This window comes from Anopheles darlingi, chromosome 3 (assembly GCF_943734745.1).
Source record: "Anopheles darlingi chromosome 3, idAnoDarlMG_H_01, whole genome shotgun sequence".
Lineage (NCBI taxonomy): Eukaryota > Metazoa > Arthropoda > Insecta > Diptera > Culicidae > Anopheles > Anopheles darlingi.
Window position 1 is genome coordinate 61,079,350 of NC_064875.1, and position 22,692 is coordinate 61,102,041.

At 49.1% G+C, this 22,692-nt stretch overlaps 2 protein-coding genes across 17 annotated transcripts in view; both read right to left on the reverse strand.

The window, feature by feature from the left end:
* The window catches only part of LOC125956735 (protein alan shepard), a 172,411-nt gene extending 161,673 nt beyond the window's left edge, over window positions 1-10,738 (reverse strand). For 6 of the 7 annotated variants that reach the window (XM_049688891.1, XM_049688890.1, XM_049688889.1 and 3 more), the window contains exons 1-3: window positions 10,611-10,738; window positions 7,790-8,202; window positions 265-374 (exon numbers count right to left, since the gene is read on the reverse strand). In XM_049688891.1, coding sequence (XP_049544848.1) covers window positions 265-357 — 93 coding nt within the window. In that variant the 5' untranslated portion in view covers window positions 358-374; window positions 7,790-8,202; window positions 10,611-10,738. The remainder of the gene's footprint in view (window positions 1-264; window positions 375-7,789; window positions 8,203-10,610) is intronic. The other variant, XM_049688900.1, reaches the window with a different exon arrangement.
* A 905-nt stretch (window positions 10,739-11,643) lies between these two features.
* Window positions 11,644-22,309, reverse strand: LOC125956732 (putative phospholipase B-like lamina ancestor). Of its 10 annotated transcripts, none has more exons than XM_049688878.1 (6): window positions 22,202-22,309; window positions 20,702-21,060; window positions 16,003-16,209; window positions 13,981-14,635; window positions 13,641-13,907; window positions 11,644-13,575 (listed from the first exon to the last, which is right to left on the reverse strand). In XM_049688878.1, the coding sequence occupies exons 4-6, from the start codon at window positions 14,088-14,090 to the stop codon at window positions 11,925-11,927; spliced, it is 2,028 nt and encodes a 675-aa protein (XP_049544835.1). In that variant the 5' UTR covers window positions 14,091-14,635; window positions 16,003-16,209; window positions 20,702-21,060; window positions 22,202-22,309; the 3' UTR covers window positions 11,644-11,924. The 10 variants fall into 10 exon arrangements, with proteins under 10 accessions (XP_049544835.1, XP_049544832.1, XP_049544837.1 ...); XM_049688875.1 differs by having other exon boundaries at window positions 20,702-21,115; window positions 22,202-22,283; XM_049688880.1 differs by having other exon boundaries at window positions 22,160-22,260.
* Window positions 22,310-22,692: the final 383 nt, after the last annotated feature.

Consider the following 22,692-nt stretch of genomic DNA (forward strand, 5'->3'; position numbering starts at 1 on the left):
GTCGCGTGGAGATTCACTCGCTTCATCTTCACGTCCATCAGAAAAATGAAAAATAACACAAGAAAGAGTCAAGTGTGTACTAAAAAGCTCAAGTGAAGAAGCATCGACTGTAAACCGACATTCAAGAGGAGCCATTAAAGCGCCGCATGATGCGTTGTTTGATAAACCTGGTTGGATATCAACATTACACGGAATATGGCAGGAAACAAAATGGCAGCAGCAAAGAGATAATGCCGGCGGTAATGCTGGACTGAAGCTACTTACGTTCGGTATGGTCTGATGGTGTCGCTGCGGTGGCATCTGCGGACGTATCGTAACCGGGGGTGGCGGTGCCGGACTGTACCGTGGCTGTTGCATGCTGGTGGCAGCTGGCGCTAAGTACAACGAAGGGAGGTAGGAAGAGAGGGAGAAAGAGAAAGAAAAAAAGCAAAGAAAATGAAGCCAACCAAAATTGATAGCAGAGCAGAGCGAGAGCAAAGCAGAGCAGAGCAGCGCAGGGACAGAAGCAAATCGCGGCCATTTCCAACTGCATCGAAACGATGTTCCTACAACGCCCATCGTCCAACGAGCCCTTTCTTGCGAGCCAAACACAACGTCAAACAGTAAACCAATCCCCATAACGTGTAGATAACAATCGAAAAGTTATGATTTAAACTTGCTAAACGCGCACGCGGACGCGAAAGTTGTTCCAGCCAGGAATCTCCACCGTTCACCACCGGCCACCGACCGGGTTCGTGACCTTTGAACTTAATTTTTATCTTCCATCGATCGATTGCTTACCCCCCCCCCCCCTTCCCACCGTGCGTCGTTCTGCTATAAAGACCGATAAATCAGAAGCCGAGCCGAGCGCAGAAGTGATATTATTCAATATCAGTCGGCGAAACATTATGAAACACCATAAAGCATCGACAGCGCAGTGAAGTGAGGCGAGTGATTCCAAGGGGAGGTGGAGGATCCGGGTCCTGGTCGGTCCTGGGATCGAGAGGAACGCGAACCCGGAACGAAATTTATTGCATCGCTATGCAAATGAAAGCCAACAATGCGCCAACTACCAGCAGCAGCAGCCGCAGCACCAGCATACTGAGAGCAGAGGTCGTCGAGGCATAATCGTTGGAACAAAAGCTTCTGCTGCTTCATGGGCTGCCCTTCTGGTCGCTTGCTGCTGGGTGCTATAGAACCGACCAATTATGGGAACAGGAAACTTTTGTTGTCCGATTCCGATTCCGAGCTGCGCCTTTTCATCACCACCAGCATCCCTCGACTCGGACTGCATGCATGGAGTGCAGAGCACATAGTGACCATCACCCAAACCTCCACCACCACCATCACCACTTTTGGACCACACATTTCGTTGCCTTTGCCTGTAATGCGCCCTTCCCTCGGGGCTGTGTAAGCGACAAGGACCAGAGGCCGCGACGTTGCAGCATTCCTCTATCGTTTCCCTGCATTTCCCAGGACCGGAGACCGGAGTGCACGAGGTCGCTCGAGGCTCGGGTAGTGGCAGGAAACTAAAAATAGTTCCAGCCGCCAAAAAGGACGCAGTGGAAGGAGTAGTAGCCCCCCGGTCCTCGTCAGAAACTATGGCCTCATTTTCCCGAATCCCGATTATGTGACCCCCGCGACCAACCACAGGACAGGATCGTCCTCTGTCGGTGCCACCGTATGAACGGAAATACACCCAGACTCGGCATGGAGCTATTTTTGTTTCAAATCTCTCTCGTCCTCGCTCTCTCTCTCCCTCTCTCTCTCTCTCTCTCTCTCTCTCTCTCTCTTTCTCTCTCTCTCTTTTTCTGGAGTGACCGATGGAGTGGTATAACGTAAAATGTCGACCGAAAATGGCATCCGAGAAAACACATTACTCACCATCCAGAGGAATGAAACCATGGCTGGCGTTATGGCTGGCGTGGCGACGACGACGATGTCGTATCGATTTTCTGCTATACAGCAGGAGAACAGAGAAACCAGAGAAGGAGAGAGAGAGAGAGATGCAAGGAGCAAACAGGAGGCCAATGAAAATGCAAAAGGGAAAACCATAATCTCGATGATCGCTCAACAGCATTCATCACAGTGCTCGTCGTTCGCTGCTGCATAATCGTGTATCAATCGATTACGCTGTGCTGATGATGAAGCTTAGCCTCCCTCTCCCGGCCCAACCCCTTGTCCCATCTCCTAATGAGCAGCCTTGATAAGCCAGCAGACCTTTGATATCGCTTGTCGCTTCCTCGAAGCACTTCACGTGCTTCCGATCCATCAAAAAGCAAATAGCGTAAAATGGCTAGACAAAATGGCTTCAAACACCAGCATGCTCGGATTTTGGCCGAGGATTAAATCGTTCCATCTAGGAGCAGGTATCCAAAAAAGATTAGCATTAACGGGCGGCCATGTTTTTGGGGAGTCGTTATCCGAAAAAAATGAATCCCATCACGGCGTTTATGCATTGTTTAATGTTTTACTTTTCTATATAAAAGTAACCTTATCGAACTAAATTTTGTGTTACTCATAATGTCCAAACAATATAAAGTTACACAGAGAAAGGAGAAAAACTTACAAGGAAATGACTCAGCTCATCATGCACCATCAATCCAGACAGCTTGCGTCATGGTCAGCCACTTTTCTGCCATTCAATGGCGAGCCTGATTGTAATAATGCTACTATAATTTCCCGGCATATAGTCCAATCATACTTATTCCCCCCGTTTGACCTTGTAATCGACCAGTTTGTTTTCGTCCTTGAAGTCTACTACTACTACCACTTCAAATTGTAGCAATTGTACTGGCCAATCTGTACAATAAGGACAATCTTTTGAACTAGGACCTCCTCTGCAACTTCCAAATTAATTTATCTGATCACACCCATCCATCAGGACAGATCGGAACGATTCAAACGTTGTGTTCATCGAGAACATCCTGGTACCACCCACTTCGAACCATCGAACGGTGTGCGCGTCAACCACTGGTCAATCTTCTGCTCCTCGACGTTGACATTTTAATAGTATTTTCCAATTTCGAGTGCTCGATAATTAATGAACAAAAATGTTTAATTTTCCCCTAACCATCCTCTCCCAAATGCAAACCCCCTCTATTCTTGTGCCTAAATGCCTGAGTTGAACTGAGTTCTGGCTCCCGATCAGTGGTCATTTGCAAAATTCATAAAAATAACATTTATTGATTAATTAATCAAATCCTTTTTTCCTCCCTTCCTCTTCATTGGCTCGAGAGTACTAGTGAGTAATTGCTTTCCAGTGTCTGTGTGTGAGAGAGCGAGAAGGAGAGAAAAAAAGGCAAAAAGCGGAAAGACAAAAAAAAGACAAAAACAAGAAGCAGAGCAGAGATAAGCTAGTTTCAATCAATTCCAGTTCACACTCTTGCTTGCCGCGGCAACCATTATTATTCCGCCGATTACCACCACCGCTACTCGCTGCTCCTGTCTCCTGTCTCCGATCAAGCCAGGACAAAAAGCAATTTGGAACACCCCCGACCACCACGCCATGTCGACCTTCAGCGTCCATCCACACCACCATGTGCATGATTGATATTGATTAGGAAGGACGCTGCCGCGACGCACAGAGCATCGGCATCGGCGGGAATTGTGACGTACGGCGAACCCAAACATGGACCGGGGGACCAAACATGGGGTTGTGAGCCCATTACCGGATGTCAGGAAACACATCCGCCGTGTGCCACCACCGCCGCGCACATCGCTACCGGAAGGCCCTTCTTCTCCATGGTTGCTTGCTTGCTTGCTTGCTTGCTCACCAAAAAAGGGCTCTCATCTGGCCTCATCGATCTATAAATACCTTTCGAGCGACCGAGCAGCGAGCGTACCGTATCGAGTGTGTGGTATTGTGGCGTGGAACGTTGGTTTGGAGGAAGCTATCCCGGTTCGATAAATTCCAGAAGCCCGAACCTCATTTCCCGATTCATCCCGCTCTGCCGCCCGAAACCACATTACAACCACCAACCCTTCACTCTTCGTCTCCTGGGGATGGTGGTAAAATATTCCCTTATCGTGACGCTACGTTTGCCAACACAGATAACGGCCGATTTCCCGGTTCGAACACACACACACACACACACACACACACACACACACACACACACACACACATTCTTGCGTGTGTATGTGCGTTGGTACTTTTTGGGTGAAAGTTCTCCTCCATGTGCGCTCGCATCCCCGCCCTGCTTTTTGCCACTGTTACATGCTCTACTCTGGAGCGCCATTCTTTTGCAATCCATTTGCAGCAGCAGCAGCCCGCAGCCCGCAGCATTCAGCGATGCAGAGTGGCACCGCTGCTGACGGCAGCAACAACTACGTCCACGTCGACGACGACGATGATGATGATGATGATGGCGATGTTCTCGTAAACCAATCGACTGGACGTAATTCGGTGTTTGTTTGGCGGCTGCTGGCCGCATGTTATCGTCAGGCCGGGAATCGATCATCGGACTCCTGCTAGGGCTGTCAGCACTGAATGCTATCAGCACACACACTCATATGCCACAAACGGAGTGATGAAGGATTGAATTAAGTGCTCTATCTGGACCAACTTACCTTCAACGAAGGTCCAGGAGGATGAAGCAGGTACAATTGTTGGGAAGGGGAATACAGGAAAGCATACTTTTCCATTACCCGACAATGGGGTACTCCAGAACGGTGGCTAGCATGGAGGAGTTCAGCTTCAGCACAAGAACTGCCAGCTCACTTCAGCGATCAGCAGTCCGGAGGAGTGCAGGAAAGTTCGTTCGTCACGAAGTCGTTCCAAATTTGGCAACGGATAGTTAGTAGTGGTCGAAGCACCATCGAAATGGTCGTCCAAGTACTGGCCCGTACTCACCTCGTCTATTACAATTTAACGATTATAGTGAAGCGGAACAGCAATTATTTGTGACACATGTGGACACACGTGGTTCCGACTATATAGGTCTCAGAACTCACCGCCTAGACACACCAATTATCGCGAACGGAACGGAGGCTCCCCGATTCAGGAGGCAGCACTTCAAGTACTGCTTCAGGAGTTTGCTCGAGTGAGCGCTGTCGTCGTCCAGGTCTGGTCCTCGTACAATTCGGGACATACCCAAGGTACATAAGCTTTCGAAATTACGTCCGTTTTCGTTTGTCCGATAATTGAATCGATTGGAAACCGGCATATGCTGGCAAGGACACTCACAATGTTGGGCTCTACCGTCGCCGTCCTCGTCGACTAACAGTGTCCGGACGAACGTTTTGGGCTCGATGTAGGCGACTTTGCTCAGATAATGATTTCGCAATCATTCGAGCACATTCTTACCGCATTTGCCGGTCCTTTTGGATGCGCAGGACGTGGAACCCACACGCTCCTACTACTCTTGGGTACTTGTACTTCCTGAAAGCCTTGCTTCGTTCGCTTCCTCTCGCCACAGATTTGGTGTGGTTGGTGTTCCAGCGTGCTTCCTGCACTCCTCCTGTGACTCCTATAACCCGTTTTCGCCCATGGACCAAAAGTTTGCGTTCCGCACGTACCAATCACTTCCGCAACCGACCGCTAGGAGAGATGGGCGTTTGCAGCACCGGCATATAAAGCTCGGTAAAGGGGAAGGGGAATTTTCATGGCGCAGCCTGCCAACGAAAACCTGTCAGTGGTTCCGCCTACAAGCGCTCTACATTCGCGTCTCAAGACAGGACGACGACCGATCGACCGACGGTTCTGCTGCTTGCTTTCATTAGGGAACGCGCTCAACCCTCCGCCGTTTTGTTTGTCAATTTAATTTTACTTCGTTCGTTCAAAGAAAAAGGCCGGCAAGACACGGACTGTCGCCACTCCCACCACCGGGGGAGACTTCCCAGGAACAGCCACAGGATTGCCTGAAGGAGCTCGAGCTGCCAGTGGCCTTTCACAAGCGAACGGTTTTACGCTTTTCTTCTGTCGGGAGTTCTAGTCGCGCTTTTTGGCCTTTTTGGAAAATCATGCTCTCCATTGTTTGCTACCGCTAAATAAATGATGGAAATGCATTTAACAAAAGCCATAGCAGGCTTTGGATGAGCTGTCAAAGCTCTAGACGACCAGAGGGCGTTGCCTAGTGGCGTTCTTTCCTTGCCCTTAAACTGCATTTAATTTTAACAATAGCCGGGCGTCTGAATAGCGCTTCAAAGGAATGTGAAAAACTGCTGCTCTGGAAGAGAGAGTTCAGATTAGGTTTGACTTTATGATTATTATTTGTTTTTTTTTTTGGGGGGATTTAAATTGACAAAGATCAAATCAAACGAGATTAACGTAATCGAAGTCCGTAATATAATTTGGCATTCAAATTGGCGAAATCGCAACTCAGCCGCCATAAAAACGCATGACAACAATGTCCACGATCCGGACTGGCTGCCTGGTTGGCTATCTTCTGTGACACAACCCTCTGCCGCTGTCGTTTGCGCGCCATTCGACGCAATACCAATATGTACACTGACGATTGGATTTTACTGCCTCCCTCCGTTTAATGAAGGTCCCTCCACTAATCATCGGATGCGGCGGATCGGATCGATCCGATGGCGGAAAACGGCGAAACACCCCTTTACCGACACTCTCCATTTCCCGGCAAGGCCAGGCCACGAGATTCCGCCGGCAGCACATTAGCAGCAGCATCGCATCCGAAAACCCGATTCTAGCATGCCGGGAGCGCCGACTGCAGGAAGCGATAACCGTGGCGAGCAAAGCTTTTGAGACTTCCAAGGCGGCTGTGTAGGAAAGTGGTGAAGGCTGGCGGGGGGAGGGGGGACTCCCAGCGTCCCCATCCCCATCATCGCCTAGCGCACACATACATTTCCATCGGTCGCATCGCAAAGAGTTTACTTCTTCCTATTATCGTGGCGCCCATTACACCCTCCCTCGCTGCCCCCGTCCTTGAAATCGAATCGGCGACTTTATGGTGGTGAAAATTTATTGACTCTTTACAGGGCCCGCTCGGGCGCTAGTAGATCGCGCTTTTGCTCGCCAGTAAAATTTCATTTTTATCGTACCCAGCCCATGTCTTCGGTTCGTTCCGATGAGAAGCAGCAAACTGAGTCCAAACTTCTGCCGGGTGGGTCCATTGTGCTTGCTGCTGCCATCATGGTGGGGCCGCTGCCATTGCTTTTCGCTTTCTTCGTAGACCGCGGAGAATGCTTTTAAAACAGTTGCACAATTTGCGAGGTGGCAATGTTTATTTAAGACCATTTTTCAGTAAAAAAAAACGATCATTCTTTGCATAAATTGCGAAATAGTCAAGATGGCGGAGTGTACAATCCAACCATGCGATATAAACGCCACGTCAGAAGCAGTACCGAGCTCCAATAAATCTGCTCCATTACTCAACGATCAGAGAGTTTAGAAACCGTTTTTGCGAACGGAAAATGTACTCAAAATGGTTGATGAAAGATGGCGTGTGTTCGTTTCGACAATTTCGTTGCTCAGGACGCAACAAGGACCTCCCTGCAGTTTCCCGTTCGATGCATTTACTTTCCAGCACACACACGGGCCCGCGCGCGCGTGCTATCATGAAACATGCATCATAAAAGTGGCAAATCGTGTTCGCCGGCCGGGCCTGAGGTAGCAGTACCAGCTGCTAGCTACCATTTCTATCCTTTTGTGCTGGCGCTGAAGTTGCAGTTTATCTAGCTTTTAGGGATCGCTTTCAAACTTTCCCACCGGAGGCACCAAAGCGTTATCGTTTTTCTTCTTCTTTTTTCTTGCTAGCTTGTGTGTAAGAGTAAAAGCAGTAAACGTCCCGAAAGGCTTTCGAGTACACCACACCACAGGACGTAAGTGCAAGGGAGGTACACTTACCGTAAAAATCTCAAGTCGCTCGTCCTCGAGGCTGCTGTTGCTGCTACTGCTGCTAGGGGTTCCCGGTACAGGGCTTTTCGTGTTTTATTCGGTTGTGTTCGTACGTTCGTTGTATGCACTCGACCGCGGAGGGAGGTTTCGCTGCGCTTTATCTATTTATCGTCGGTTTCGCTTGCACTTGCCTTTAAACACTGGCACACTAACTGCAGGTCCGGACGCCGGACGACACTTTCAAACACGCTGCTGCTGCTGCTGCTGCTTGTTCTTCGCACTCACACGCACTCTTCTCACTCACGACGTCACGCACTAAACTGCACCACCGTTGATCCAACAACGCACAGAAGAACAAGACTGGGCTGCTCCTGGGGTGGATAGGTGGAAAGGCGGCGTAGAGGAGGTCGCGGTTACGTTGGCTGGCGAAGAACGCATCACAGAAAGTAGAATTTATTACTCTTTTTCCTATCCGACCAAATGGTGTGGTGTGTGTGGTCCGTGCCCCATGCACACACACACATGCTGCAAATATGGCGAAAAGTCTGGGAATTCTGGCACGATAACAACAAGTCCTAGCAGCTGAGCAGCAGAAATGTCAATCCCATACACAATGCACCACCACCCACCAGTAGTCGTCGCCCACTCCGGACTTTGCCTTATCACTGCACAACAGCAACAACCCGCTCCCAACAACAATACCCCGGTACTCTACCAAGAGAATTAGTAACAATTCTCCTTCCCAGCCCCAAAAAACGCAGCTTTCCCAAAAGGTGGACCCCACAAATTATCGAATTTTCACCTCCACTCGCAAATGCTGATGATGACGGGTTGCTGTGGTTGGTTTTCGTTGGTCTCGGACTCTTTTGCTTTGGTATTCGTCCTCCCCCCGCGTTTGTCTGTGTGTCTGTGTCTATTTGTCAACCTCGTTCGCTCACGGGCGGCGGCGCGAGCACTCATTCTGCTCTTCCCCCCCCAGGAAGGGGGGACCGCCGCGGGCGCCAATGACATTAGCGATCACGCGGTCGCAGCGCAGCGCGCATATGCAGCAGCCGACGGACGCAAGTGACCACTCACGACCACGATACACGCGATGCGTCCGTGCATTTTTGGTCCATGCTTCGGTCTGTCCTTCGCCATGCGCCATACCGTGATCGGTTTATCGATCCGGTGAGGACGGATGGAAACAGCCAAACCGGGCTCCCCACCGGAAGGAGAGAGAGAGAAGGGCGTTTTGTTGTTATTGGTTTTCGTCCGCCTTTAGCGCCACCAGGAGCGTCGGCAACGGTATTTTATCGATTTTTTATTACCACTTTCCGCGAACTGCTGCACCAGCAATCTGTTTGGTCGCGGGCGCTCGGGATTATAGTTAATCGATTCCAGAACTGTTTGATGGTAATTCAATGCACACATTTACTTAACGTAATTAGTCTTGCCTTCCTAGCACCGGTTATTGATGTTGAAATCAACTTAATGGACTTATTATCCGTTAATTAAGACTCCGGACCATCATTACACTCGCAGCGAAAACCGCAGCAGACCATTGACAGTCGCTTCGTCAGCTGAGTTTACAGTTAATCGTTCTAGGGCGCACTAAAACAAGGCAAGCGACGGCGCGTCGTCTTTTAGTGTTGGTGCTGCAGAGCGACGGCATTCGCTAAATGCAAATCCAAAAATATCTCAACACCCATTTCGTGTTCTTTTCTCTTTAGGGGACAGACAGAATCATTGCATTCCTGGATACACGGAATGGCCATACTCCTATACCGGTGAAATGGATAAAAACTGACAGCTCGTACCGCCCCGGTACGGTGTGAGCGTGAGCACCTGGCCATCGTAAGGTAGCGCAGCCGGCACTAGCGACAGTGTGAAGGGGGAGGAAAGGGGATGCTGTGTTTGCATACCACCAACACCTCCACCCCCCGCGGTCGATCAAACTCATCTCATGCTCATGCTTATCAACATACCCATATGCACGGTACTCTCTGCTTGTCTCTCTTTCGCGGACACACGCACACACTCGTGTACTGCCGTCAAACACAGAGTAGGCGCGGTAGCCGCTGATTACGACCGCCGGAGGAGGTTTATCAATTGATCAAACGACCCGCATCCAGAGACCACGGTGGGGCCCCCGGAATTGATGCGAAGGAAACGATGTCCGCGAAGGCAGAAAAAGTGGGCGGAAAAGGAACCTACACTCTCGGCCGACGGTGGCACGTACTGGCTGCTGCTATGCGGGTAGATAAGGGCACGGAATTAATGGATAAAATGTCGCACAAAATTCTATCACTCGCACACCGTGGTTCGTCGCCGCCGCCTCTAACGCACGTACTATACGGTGCACGCAGGCGCACACACAGTCCTCGGTGGCGGTGTATGCGTGTCGCACAAACGATGAGGGAGGGTGGGTGGGAGGAAGAAGGCACCCGTTTGGGTGTTTTTCCTCTGCCTGTATATTTACAGGAACATTTAACCAAAGAGTTCCGTGTGTTCCTTTCTACTTTTCACTTGTCAAACCCAACCCACTTGGCACACTTGGATGATGGCCTTCCACTACCCTTCACTTTGCTATAGCGAAACACTCTCGACACAAGGCCTACTCTTCCTGGTGTCCTGGTATTCCTCCCAAAAAAGGGGGCGGTGAACAGTGTGGGCTCTACGCGGTTTTCACGTGACTAATTTTCAATCCGTTGCCCTCGTTGTCGTCCGTTCCGTTGCGTTCCTGCACAATCCATACTCCCATGGAGATTACGATGGCCTACTGCCGCTGCACAACACTGCACACTCTTGCCGGGATTTGAACACGGTTTAAATGGCCCCAAAAACCTACCGGAAATGGCTTGCACACACACGGGATTCGCGGGTTTGAGAGGATTGCACACCGAAACGCGCGGTCGCTAATTGACGATCGTGTTCTTCACGGATACTCTAGAAAGGCTAGACACAGGCCCTCACTCTGCTGCTGGCTGTCGTGGTCACCGCCGTATCGTCGCGACGTTTACAGGCGCTAGGCTCAAAGTTTGACCACTGTCCCCCGCCTTCGCTACCCCGTTTGTTCGTGGAAAGAGGAAGATAGAAGAGGAACCACACTTTACTCTCAACTGCATTAAACACACCGTGAGCAAAACTCGAGACTAGACTCTCGCGCTCATCTTCTAAGCACGCGCGCCTCTCTCTCTCTCGAGGCACCTCGGTGACCGGTGACAACAGGGGTCGTCCCGTTCGCTCACACGCCAACAACACGGTACCTGCGTGCACCTGACGAGGCGCCAGTCGAGTGAGCGAGAGAGGAATTGAAGAAAATCTAATCTACGATCAGAGGAGGCATTGGAGCGGAAAATGCATCGACAACTACCTACGTCACGACACCGGAAAACCGCCCTTGTACCTGAACTGAAACTGAGAAATGTTACCGCGGATGCAGGCGGACGCACCTTTATCGCAAAGAACTCTCGAAGAACAGCCGTGGCCGTAACGAAACGCACACACGTATCAACTGCACGGACGACTGTCGTAAAATGCCGCCGTCCGGGGTGTGTGGGCCAGGAATAGCTGAAGATATCGATGTTTTGTGGGGCCGCTGCGCTCTCAGACATTCGCTCCGTCCATCGCATGCGTGAACCGTCAACGACACACCAACACACCCAACGCGACACGCGAGAGAGAGCGAGAGAGCGTTCTGGTGGGGCCCACCCGGCGGTTTGGGTGGAAAATTCATTGACCGAACGGTGGAAAATGCATGCTGGAGTCACACTCCCTAAAAACAAAGGCATCAGATCAGACGGGACGAAAATTTCTGGACACTAATAGGGACTTCACTTTCGGATATTTTAGTATACACAAGAAATGATATCAGCAATGAATGAATGGTGATCTTTTTCTTGTCTTTCTTTCCTAATTACAGATAAAATTGGTCTAAAACACATGACAAACATCGTGCGGAGGCTTGAGGCTGATTCAAAGGCACATACGATGATAAATTCACACCGCAGTATTTTTGGCAGTAGACGGTGTGTGTAGAGATAATCGAAACTTGGAACTTGGAAGCACATGGTCACAGGAGAGCATCACAGATTAGCAGCACCAATACCCTGCGGTTTGTCCTATTGCACAATGTGAATGTGGTACCTTGTGTTGCAGGCACTCAAATCCAGGCCCACTCTGGCGTAAGATGATCAAAATCCCAAACATCCGGATGTCCCTGATGGCGCACCTCCAACGGTTGTACACTGCTCCAATCAAACGGTTGCGATGCGGTAGTGAGAGCGACAACACGGTTTGCATCATCGGCACCTTCTGCTGCCACTGGAGCTCGCTGGAGGAGAGCACTTCGTTTGGCTGCCTGACCCGTGGTACTACCGGTTACCCAGCTGCCAGCCCGGTCAAATAGTGGCCCTGAGTAAGCACGGAACTGAGCGTTTCCTTCGCTCGTGATAGAGTAAAGCTTCATATCGATGTTACCATAGGCGGCCGGTTGTTCACGATCCAGATCACCCCGGTAACCAGACTGGCGGATGAATTTGGCCAACATTTCCAGATCGGTAATGTTGTGGAGGATCTTTTCCTTCAATCCGGGAGTGGTCGTATTGGTCACTCGCACATGACCTAGCTCCTGCTGTTCCTTGAAGTAAGGCAATCCCTTCGTTATCCAGTAGCCCGCAGAGAGGATCTGTTCGGTAACGTCTTCGGCATGCAGTCGCCCCGGCAGTTGATCTACCACCCAGAACATCTCGGAACCGAAAGCACTCGTTACCGGTGAAATCGACTCCGGTGTCACGGCACGAATCTGCCTACCAGCGGCCGGTTGTTGCTGTTCCTCGAAGTCATCGTCCACGTAATCGTCCATTCGCTTCGTAACGATACCCGGTTGCGGTTGATCATCGTCCTCATCGTACTGATCCGAAGTGGTCGGAATTTCATTGCTTTCCACGGCACGATCGTACTCTCCAGATGTTACTACTTGCTCTCCCTCGGTCACATTGCGCTCGGTGAAGCGTTGCATATCGATCAACAGCCACTGCTTGACGCCGGTCGATGGATTCCGGGAAAAGTAACGGGCCCAGGCACGGGCACTATATCCCAGCCGGTTTGCTGCCATAACGCGCGGTGCCAGCGAAATCGAACGGAACAGATCAATCCTGCTCCACAGTGCCATATTGTCGTACTCAAGCTTAACACCGGCCGCCAACATATGATGCCGCCTTGGTCCCATAATTTCATAGAAATCATCCAACGATGCCAGCACACCGGGATATCCGCTGAAAACAATGTTCGTCCCTGGCACAACGTTACGCTCGCCGACGTTTTGCTTGGCATCGGATGAGAAATGGTACCGGAGCGTGTACTTCTTCACCATTCGGAGCATCGACGAGTAGCTACCATCGCTCGCATGTCCCAAAAGCACACGAGCTACACCACCATCCGCCGTCTGTGGCTGCAACAGCTTAAGCAACATCATACCCTTCGCCGGATCCGGTTCCAGTCCACTGTTCTTGCTAACGACCTTCGTGTAGAAGAGCTTCAGATCGCGTATATCGACGGCCGCGTTCATGAGCAGAAAATCGGACGTCGGTATATCGATGTCAAGCCGGGATCGCTTCACACCCCGCCGAAAACCGGTCTGCAGTCCATCGAGCTGATCGTAGAACAGTGCCACCTGGTGCCAGTAGTGATCATGCTTGCGGCGTCGATCTGCCATCTTCTTAACCGTGTCGACGTTGGTCATAAAGAAACCGCGCAACCATCCGCAAAACTCCTCCGATTCCTCATCCTTCGAACAGACTGCATCGATGGTGCTGTAAACAGAGTAGGACACAATGCGTTAGGAGCAGGTTATCGAATGCCAGGGCTGGTTACGTACTTGGACCAATGCATATAAATGTTGTGCCAGGTAAGGGCCCCCTCCATCATACCGGCCGCATGTGCTTGCACCGTATCGGTGTAGGAAGACTGAGATTCAAGCTCCAGCTGTGACCAACCATTCTCGAGCACGCTATCACGAAAGCATGCCCGCACCGCACCGACCGGCACCTGATCGAGATCGTTCCGCTGGCCCCAGTACTCTAGCCGGTAGCCCGAGTTCCGTGCCCAGTACGCCGTGGCACAGTATGTTCCACTGTAGGTAGGTCTGTAAATAGTAGTAAAGGAGTACAATGATAAGCCTTTCAGAAAGAAAGCGGAGATGTGACGCACAAACTTACCGCTCCATATGGGATAGGAAGAAAGCACTGAAGGCTAACAGAAGGGCCCCTAACAGGATGTACGTCCCTATACGCGTCTTTTCCCACGAAGCTCCGACAACCTTCAACATGATGATGGCCGTTTCCGTAGATTACGATAGAACGAACAGAAGAATCGAAAGCGCACGAAACGATCGTCTGATGGAATGTTTTTCTTCGTCCTTGGTCTCGGCACTCGACGACGTTGATGCGCTTTGGGGCTACGGTCCTAGAAGGACCCCACGGACGGCGGGCGATAGCGGCGTATAGTTGAGATCGGCAATGACCAGCGGCAGGACGGCGAACAGATGCAGCCGAATGGTGACAACGGCGTAGTAGATGGCCGATGCAACGACGATGGCACACGATGGCAGCGGAACGCTGGCCGGAACGGACGCCGCTCGAGAAAGGCTCGGGCACTGGACTACTCTCATTGGAAATCGGTCGATTCAATCGACGAGTGGCCCCAAAATCCGTGGCACTCTACAGTCTCTTCCGATTACGTATCTCCCTTCGTCTCGGCGTTTGTTTTTGTCCTGGCAAACGCACACTCGCACGATTGGTGATTAGGATCGAGATAGCTCTCGATCCTGGAATGAACAACTGGAGACCGGTCGACTGGAATCGCTGGTACAATCTGAACAAGTGGGGTCGAGAAATTTGGAAAAATAGGTGGTTAATTCATCATTATCATCCACAGCGCCTGGTCGGATTGTTATGGATTGTCTGCTTACTGAAACACCACCATCACCACCAGCAGCAACGCTAATGATTCGCACTCAAATGACCATCCTCACGCGGTCCCTAATGGCGGCGAGCCGCTCTGTCATTTAGCATATGCGCCTTTTTTCGTCCGATAATGGCCATCGACAGCGGTTAACACCCTCCCCACAGCGACATTCCGGTGTAAAAAGGTGTCAAAAACAAGCGACGCGTAACGCGTTATTCCCCCGCCGGGAGCGAGGTTTGCTGAAATAGGAGGTCAAGGAGTCGAGGCCAGACACCGAACTACCAAATCTTGCCCATAATGCTAATCTCAAATCGATACAATCACGCGGTAACCGCCGAATGAAGGCGATAATTAGCGACGCCGACATACTGGCGTAATGACAGCATGTCACTGCGCCACACTCGCTGTTATCATTGATCCAGCGGAACGTTTTTTTTTTATCAGAAAAGCGACCAGTCAGAGAGGGAAGTCTATCAACAGCGATATTACGTTGGTTGTCCAAGCGCCACATCCGGTAAGGTGTGAAGATGAATCATGGCGGCTCTACTTGAGTTATCTGCTGCGTGAATTGGAGAAACTCGCGCCATTAACAACCCACAGCACCGGGTGTAAACAAAAGGTAAGGAATGATTCATAGTGGGCACAGTTGGAATGTGCTACGTCAATTCTTGTGGAATTGGAACTTCCGAAGATCGCTCGTTGTTTCGATACTCATGGATATAAAATTCAAGCGATTTTTGTAAATGTTTGGCACAAGCTTGTTAGCATCTTTTGTTGCTTGAACAACGGGTTGCCGATCGACCTTTACCGATCGATGATCATACACCGACCGAGAGAAACCTTTCTCTCCTCGCAACTACTGATTACGATGATGTTCGTGGCACTCTGCCAATAGCCCCGGTGCGCCATGTGTTGCAAACCGCTGAGAAATCACAGTATAGACCCAACAGACAACCGATGATTAGTCATTAGATCGTTTCGTGCGCGCTTCCTCTTGCACAAATAGATACTGGGATGTGCCGCTTGGCGTGCGAACGATCTGAACTTCCTCAAGGACAATCATGTCTAAGACCAGCGCCTTAAGCGTCTAAAGCTGTAACTAACACAACGTTTCTCACGTGGTCAATAGCTTGCGCTCGCGCAACCTTGTGTTCTTATCATTCTCCAACGTCAGCCGGATAATTATCCGGCACCACGAAATAAGTAAATGCTTCAGCGGAGTCTACATGGAAACAATGCTAATTACACAAGACTTGGTGCACAGTCGTTAGTACCTGCTACCGGCAACGCTGGCTGGGTTCTGGCGAAGGATGGTTCCACTCCCGGCTGGACGACGATCGTGGCTGGCGCTGGGGCCTCTCGGCGAAAGATGCTCGGCTTCCTGGTACTGCTACTAGCGCCGCGTAATGACGAGTGAATGTAGACGTGTCAACCCATCGGAACAAGCTGATCGCACCTCGGTCGCTCACTGTTGTGGAGCCCTGGAAAGGAATATGCAGAAGCTTGGGTTGTAGCAGATGCGAGTGCAAATGGAGGGCGGCTCTGTGGGGCTGTCGCTGAGAACCATTGCAGAAGACTCTATCTAGAGACACAGACATACACACACGAACACATACTCTTAAGAAGTTTATCAAAAATGTACCCCACATCAAGATACCCAAGCTCGATGGCGCGGTATTGCTGTTGCCAGCCGTTTCGTTGCGAAGACCTCCAAAATTGCTGTATACAAGTGTTACAAGGCAGAATCCAATTCAATCAATCGATAAACACTCGACAACGTACAATATACTACACCCTCTCCATGTTACCAACCACCCAGCGCCTGGCAACAACCGGCTGGGTGTTGTACGATCTGGCGCCAAAGTAAATAATGTCGCGAAAGATCCAAAATGCGCCGAGAGCAAGACAGAGAAAGAGAGAGAGAGAGAGAGAACGAGTCAACAAACCGGCAACTGTTGGTTCAGCAGGTTCTTCGCAACATCCCATCGCGTTTGTTTAGGCTTCGTGGCGTCACCATCTACGAGCCATCTAGAGATATGATATACCGTGTAAATCTTCCAGACTAAACTCCGGAGATCGCTCAGGCTTCATATTGCCTAAAGAACAGGGACGGAAATTTGATTCCTCTGAAGCGAAGTGTCTGGACTACATTGTCCGGGTAGATCAGTATCCAGAGAGCTAGTTGCAAGTTGATGACACTGGACATTAAATAGGGTCATTAGCTTCTCATTGCCTTGGATGCTGATACAACTTTGTGGTACATTTAGATCAAAACTGTTATCTGAGACCACGTGTACCCTTCGTCTCTTCCCAGACGAAACGTAGACAGACTTCAACGAATCTTTAAACATGGTTCTGCTGATGGTGTTTCATTCTCGAGACTGTAGCTCGATAAACAGACAGTGATCCATAAAGTATCTTAAGCTACACACCTGGTTCGTGACTGAAACAGTCACGAATGTTGCTTCCCGCTTCAGTAAGTCACTCAATGCACCGGAACAGTTTAATGATGCGCACTGTTGCATGTGTGCACAGGAATGTATTCAAAGTAACCTTCAAACCGTGGTCACGAAGGTTGAACGATGTGGGGCCAGACAATCCTCTAACTGCGTCACTTGTGTAAGATACTAGCAATTACACTAACTTGTGTCTCATTGTTTGTGGAAGATCATTTACAAAACATGCACCTTCCCGGACTAGGACACTCGCATTGTAGCTTGATGCAGAACTTCCACACTACCAGCAAATGTATCCATCTGTCACCGATGGAAGCAAGTACCACTGGGTATTTTCTTCCCGTTTTTAATGAAAGGCCCACTCTCGTAACTTCCGGATCCGGTCGATGCCTTTTTTGTCGTATTCGCTAGACACCTCTATCCCAACTAACCGTCCGATTACGACTGAAACTAGTGGCGCAGTCTTGGGATCGCGCCGGTGAACTGCGATGTTCGACGATCGACCCGAGACGGGAAACACGGTGACCGCGACATAGCGGTGTAGTGCAGGGGGCGTCGTGTTGGCCAAGAGGCAGAAAAGGAAGTACCCGTGCAGTGCGGTGGGTCGGTCGCGAGTGTTCTTTTCTAAAATTAAGCCAAAACAAACAACGCCACCCCGTCATGATGGGTGATCGCGATCATTACTGAGGGTAGTAAATTGGCACAAGGCAGCAGCAGTAGCAGCATCCATAGCATCCACTTGCTGGTGCTGATGCTGATGTGGGTGTGAAGTAAAAGTGAAAATTCATTTTCTCACGACACAGCTAGCTAGCGACCGGCTGCTCGAACCTCGCACCTGACCAATCTCAAGTTTTGCGAGAAAGGAACACGAAGAAAAAAGTACATCCAGCATGTGCAGAGTCGAATTCCCGGTGCATGCCGGAAATGGAATACATTCCACATGTGCACAGCGTACATGGTTCCGGTCGGTGTGCTTCGGAAGTGGTACTCGAGGAAATACCGCTTGAAATCCATTTGAGATTGAACCAGTTCCGCTTTTCAGGCAATACAGGAAGCACGTTTCGTGCAATGTGGGCGCCCACCCTCTTAATCATTAAGATGCGGTTGTCTGCGAGGCGCGTGCACTGTAGTCACCGTGCACGAAGTGGTAGTATGTGCAATGGCGGGCTACGTATTCGAAACCGAGGCCAAGACACGGGTCGATTGAAAGATTGTGGGCTACTCTTGTGTTTGTATGCTACCATTTTCTGTTACTACAGATATTTCAAAGTAGCGCAACATGCGTCTGTTGAACATCTGCTGTTATGACAGAGTGTTTAATATATTCAACATATTCTACTTTAATTTTACATTATGTATTCAGTCCAGCTCTTAAAGCGTTTTAAAATGAATGAACCAGTTAACGGGAAGAAACGCGGGATTCAGCTCAAGCGCAATTTCCTACGCTAATTGCCTTAATTATCCTTCGATTTAAATTGGTTCTAAGTGAGGCACATTCCCTTCTACCCAGATGCTCTGGCGCCTATTGTGGGGAGGCTCTCGGTGCCAGACAAAGTTCCAGTAGAATCTCCAACAGTTGATTGCCTCCCAGGAATCTTGCCTTACCGCAGCATTGGCTGAAGGGTGATATTTGAAATTGATTTTGACAAGCTTCGTGACGCAATCAATCGTCAATTAATCGTCCGCTAGCAAGTCTGCGGTATTAATTTGTTTGTTTGCCTGCTATATTTACTGGTTTTGTTTCTGTAATTCTGCATCTCTTGAACATACAACTCTGCTCAATCAAATATTTCTTGAGGCGGAGGATTGCAGTTTGTAGTATAACCTTCAACAAAAATCATTTTGAAAAAAATAAAAAATGTTTTTGCATACATCGTTGTCAAAAAAAGGCAACGTTTGCTATGTTTCCTTGAGACGTTTCAGCTCGTCCTTCAGTAGCAGGGTAACACCCATGGCAACAAGTACAGCGCCATCAAACACCGGGCCCAGCTGATAAGCTACTCGTGGCATTTTTATTAGCCACGTGAAGCACATGTGCCGGGGCTGAACGCACAAACGACATTCAGTGATCTCGTGGACTATTGTTCTGATTTTCAAACATTTGTTTCCTACTGTTTCTTTTGAGCCATGAAGAATTCTTTACATTTACTCTTGCCAAAATGCAAAGGAAAGCAACTTATTGCTACCACTGTTGTGTTACTTACACCCCGAAATGTCGTTCAAACTGGAAGCACCTTAACCAGACGATGAATGAATTATTCAGCATTCAGAACTGCCCACCATAATCTGGTCTGAGTTCAATTTACATGACAAACATTGACGTTACACGAACACGACACCTATCAGCAGCCCCACGTGACGTGCCGATGTTCGCTCAGCCGGCAGTGGAATATTTTACTCACAGCGGTCATCGACGACAGCTTTTCTTAATCGATTCATTTAACAGAATCAATCGTTTCTCAACCAATTGCGGGCCGGCGAAATGGCGACTTAGCTCTCTACCGCTCGTGTTTTGCAATTTAGCTAGTATTAAACAAGCCACCGAATGTGCGTCAGAGAATTCACATTGCAGAGCTGTGCAAACGTTGATAATTTAATTAGAAGCAACATTCTTATCTTCTATTCGTCATCTTCAATGCACAAACTTATGGTTCAACAGGGGGGCCGGCCAACCCTACAATGGTTCGATGATAAGCTGCGTCATGGAATTTCCATTACGCATAGCGAGCCCCCTTCGCCCTAATTTCTAGCTAACTTTTTAGCATGTTTATTGTGTCATGTGTTTGTTATTTCTTTTCATTATCACTTCACTGTGAAATCGCGGTAAAAGTTTGCTAATCAACTGCGCTGTTCCTCCGAGCTCAGGTTGCAAATGTTGCTACCTTTTGCTGATGGAAGCGATTTTTAGCGTACTCGTAGACGAAGCTGCATCAGACTATTTTTATGAATCAATGCTTCTTACATACGATGGTATGCATTTGCACAAATGGGATGAATTTGATTTTTTCTACCTCTTTCTCTATCTCTACCTTTTTTCTCTATTTTTTATACTTTTGATTAAAAAAATCACTCTGCGTTTGTTGCGTACAGGGCTGTATCCACATGGTCTATGCTAAGGTTGCCTCTTTCTACCAATCACACAACCATTCTTACATCCACTCACGCATACAACACATGTTCATCGTTCACCACGGGTTAACCCATCTATCCGATACCTTCTCGACCGCTGCCGGGAGCTGCAATGCTTCGAAAGGGTCGTAGGAAAAGCCAGCGACCTCATCCCGAGGGCACATGCAGACGTCCGCCAAACGATCCTAAAGGCCGGACTTTCCATCCAGCATAACACTCTTCATGACGTGCGGTGCGCTGCGTGTGTATGTCATAAAAACTTTCTCTTCAGAGTCTGCTTCTTGCAAGCAGCTCGCCAATTTTGCCAGTTAGCTTGAACTTGTATGGTTGCGCCATCGCGCCGCATTTCTTACGGGCCGCGAAACAGTGGGCGATCCACGATACTTACCAGTGTAGATCAGATGAAGATGATCGTTCGCTCGAAGATCCTCGACGATCGATTTGCTACGGTTGTGTGCGCTGTCTGCTTCAGCTAATGCTTCTCGCGAAGATCTCCGTCAGTTCACCGCTTGCGGCACTTATAGGGGCGGACCTCGAAGCGTTGCACAACTCGCAACGATGACTTATCGATCGGCGGTGGATGCAATCAGCGACCACACTTTGCCTCACTTCCTTAGCGCCACGACACCAAAATGCTTGTTACTTTTTCGAAGCACCAACGACAGACTCTCGAAATCTCGGTGGTCGTAAAAGGCAATGTATGGGAAAATGCACGCACGCACTAACGCGGGTTGTAGTTGGGCACACCTTGCACAATACCGATAATCGAAAATCGATACAAATTTAAACGAGGCGAGACGAACTATTTTTTGGCGTCAATTGACCAACGCGGGATGAATTGGGGAAAATGGGAAAATTAAATAAAACCTTACGAGCAAACAAGTGTAACGAAAACTACGGGTTATATCCCTTGGGACTACATTTGTAACAGACAAGCTTGGGTTTGTGCGGGTGGATTGCCTTCGGGGGGGCCTTTCACTGGGGGTATTTGCAAACGAGGAGCTCCAATAGAGACGTCTGTCTTCGACAAGTCGAGTTTTCAGAAAAGGCCGCGTGCTACCTAGTCATCAGTCGGATAGGTCGACAAACACGCACACATGCTCAAACACACCACGCACACTTTTTGAAGAAAAAATAAATCGGAGAAGGGAGATAAGGCCAATGTTGCTCGAAGCAGGCCCCGGCGACGGACGGATTGTACGGAAATTACTGAAATAGCAGTCGTTGTGTAGCCGTGGTGCCTCAAGTTGACACTTACACAGCAACGAACGCTGCTCCTAAAGTCCCTCTCTGTGGTGAAAAGTCTCGAATTGCAGGTACCCTGGCTTAAGCCGAACAGGCGAAGAGAAGATGAAAATGGTAGCACCAAGAAAGGTCCAGGAAAACCGAGAATAGAAAAGACACACCACACAAGCCGAAGATCATCATCCGAATGGGTGGCAGATGCTTCGCTTAGCTGAGATGTAAACGAATGTTCAGTCGTTCAGAGATGATCATTGGTTTATATGTTTTTGAAATGATCTCATAGTGCAGCTCTCTTTCTTATAATCGATGTTAGCACTATTCCTCTTAAAAAGTATCTAATAATATTACTGATCATCAATTAACAGTCAGCGAGGTAGAAAGTTAAGGATTCAACAAGGCTAAGGACTCGCACAGAAGAAGTTGTTTCACTGATTCATATTAACCACGCGATTAACCTGATTACGGTTGCGCCTTTGCGTATAGAACACGTGGCCGCCGGCACAAAGCCTGCTGAGAGGTTTGAGTCTCGGGAGCACTTGGTACGGATTAATGGTGAGGCACACGTGCGTCTTACGAATTACAGATGCAAACTAATGATTACCAAACATTCTATATAACTGAAGTAAAAATACTTTTAACACACTTTAATGGCTGTAAATGTTTCTGAAATGGAACACTCCCATAAGCACTATATCTTACAGCACAGCGCCACAGTGCCAACTGGGACTGCGCGATATGGAGCAATTCACTTAGGATATTGAAACCCGCCATCGCCGTTTCATGGCAACTTCTACTGCTGTTGATACAGCTGATCGAATCGTCGCCTGCCATGTTCGCAGGGAATGGTCGCAATGACGAACAGCCAATTTGCACAACCGATGTGACGATGAGGTTTTGTCATAATGAAGGTACATTGTTTCGTTCGTATGATGACGGACTTATCATTTTTTGTACAGAGTATGTTTTAGAAACGGGGCCAAAGTCTAAACTAATTCTATCAAATGGCGCATGTTTAAATAGACATTTCGAATCCCAAAGTTTATGATATTTTTTGAAAGTTATAGTATCGATCATGTTTTTAGCCATTGTTCTGCAACATTTCTTCGCCATTTGCCACGCCCCAAGGAATGCAAT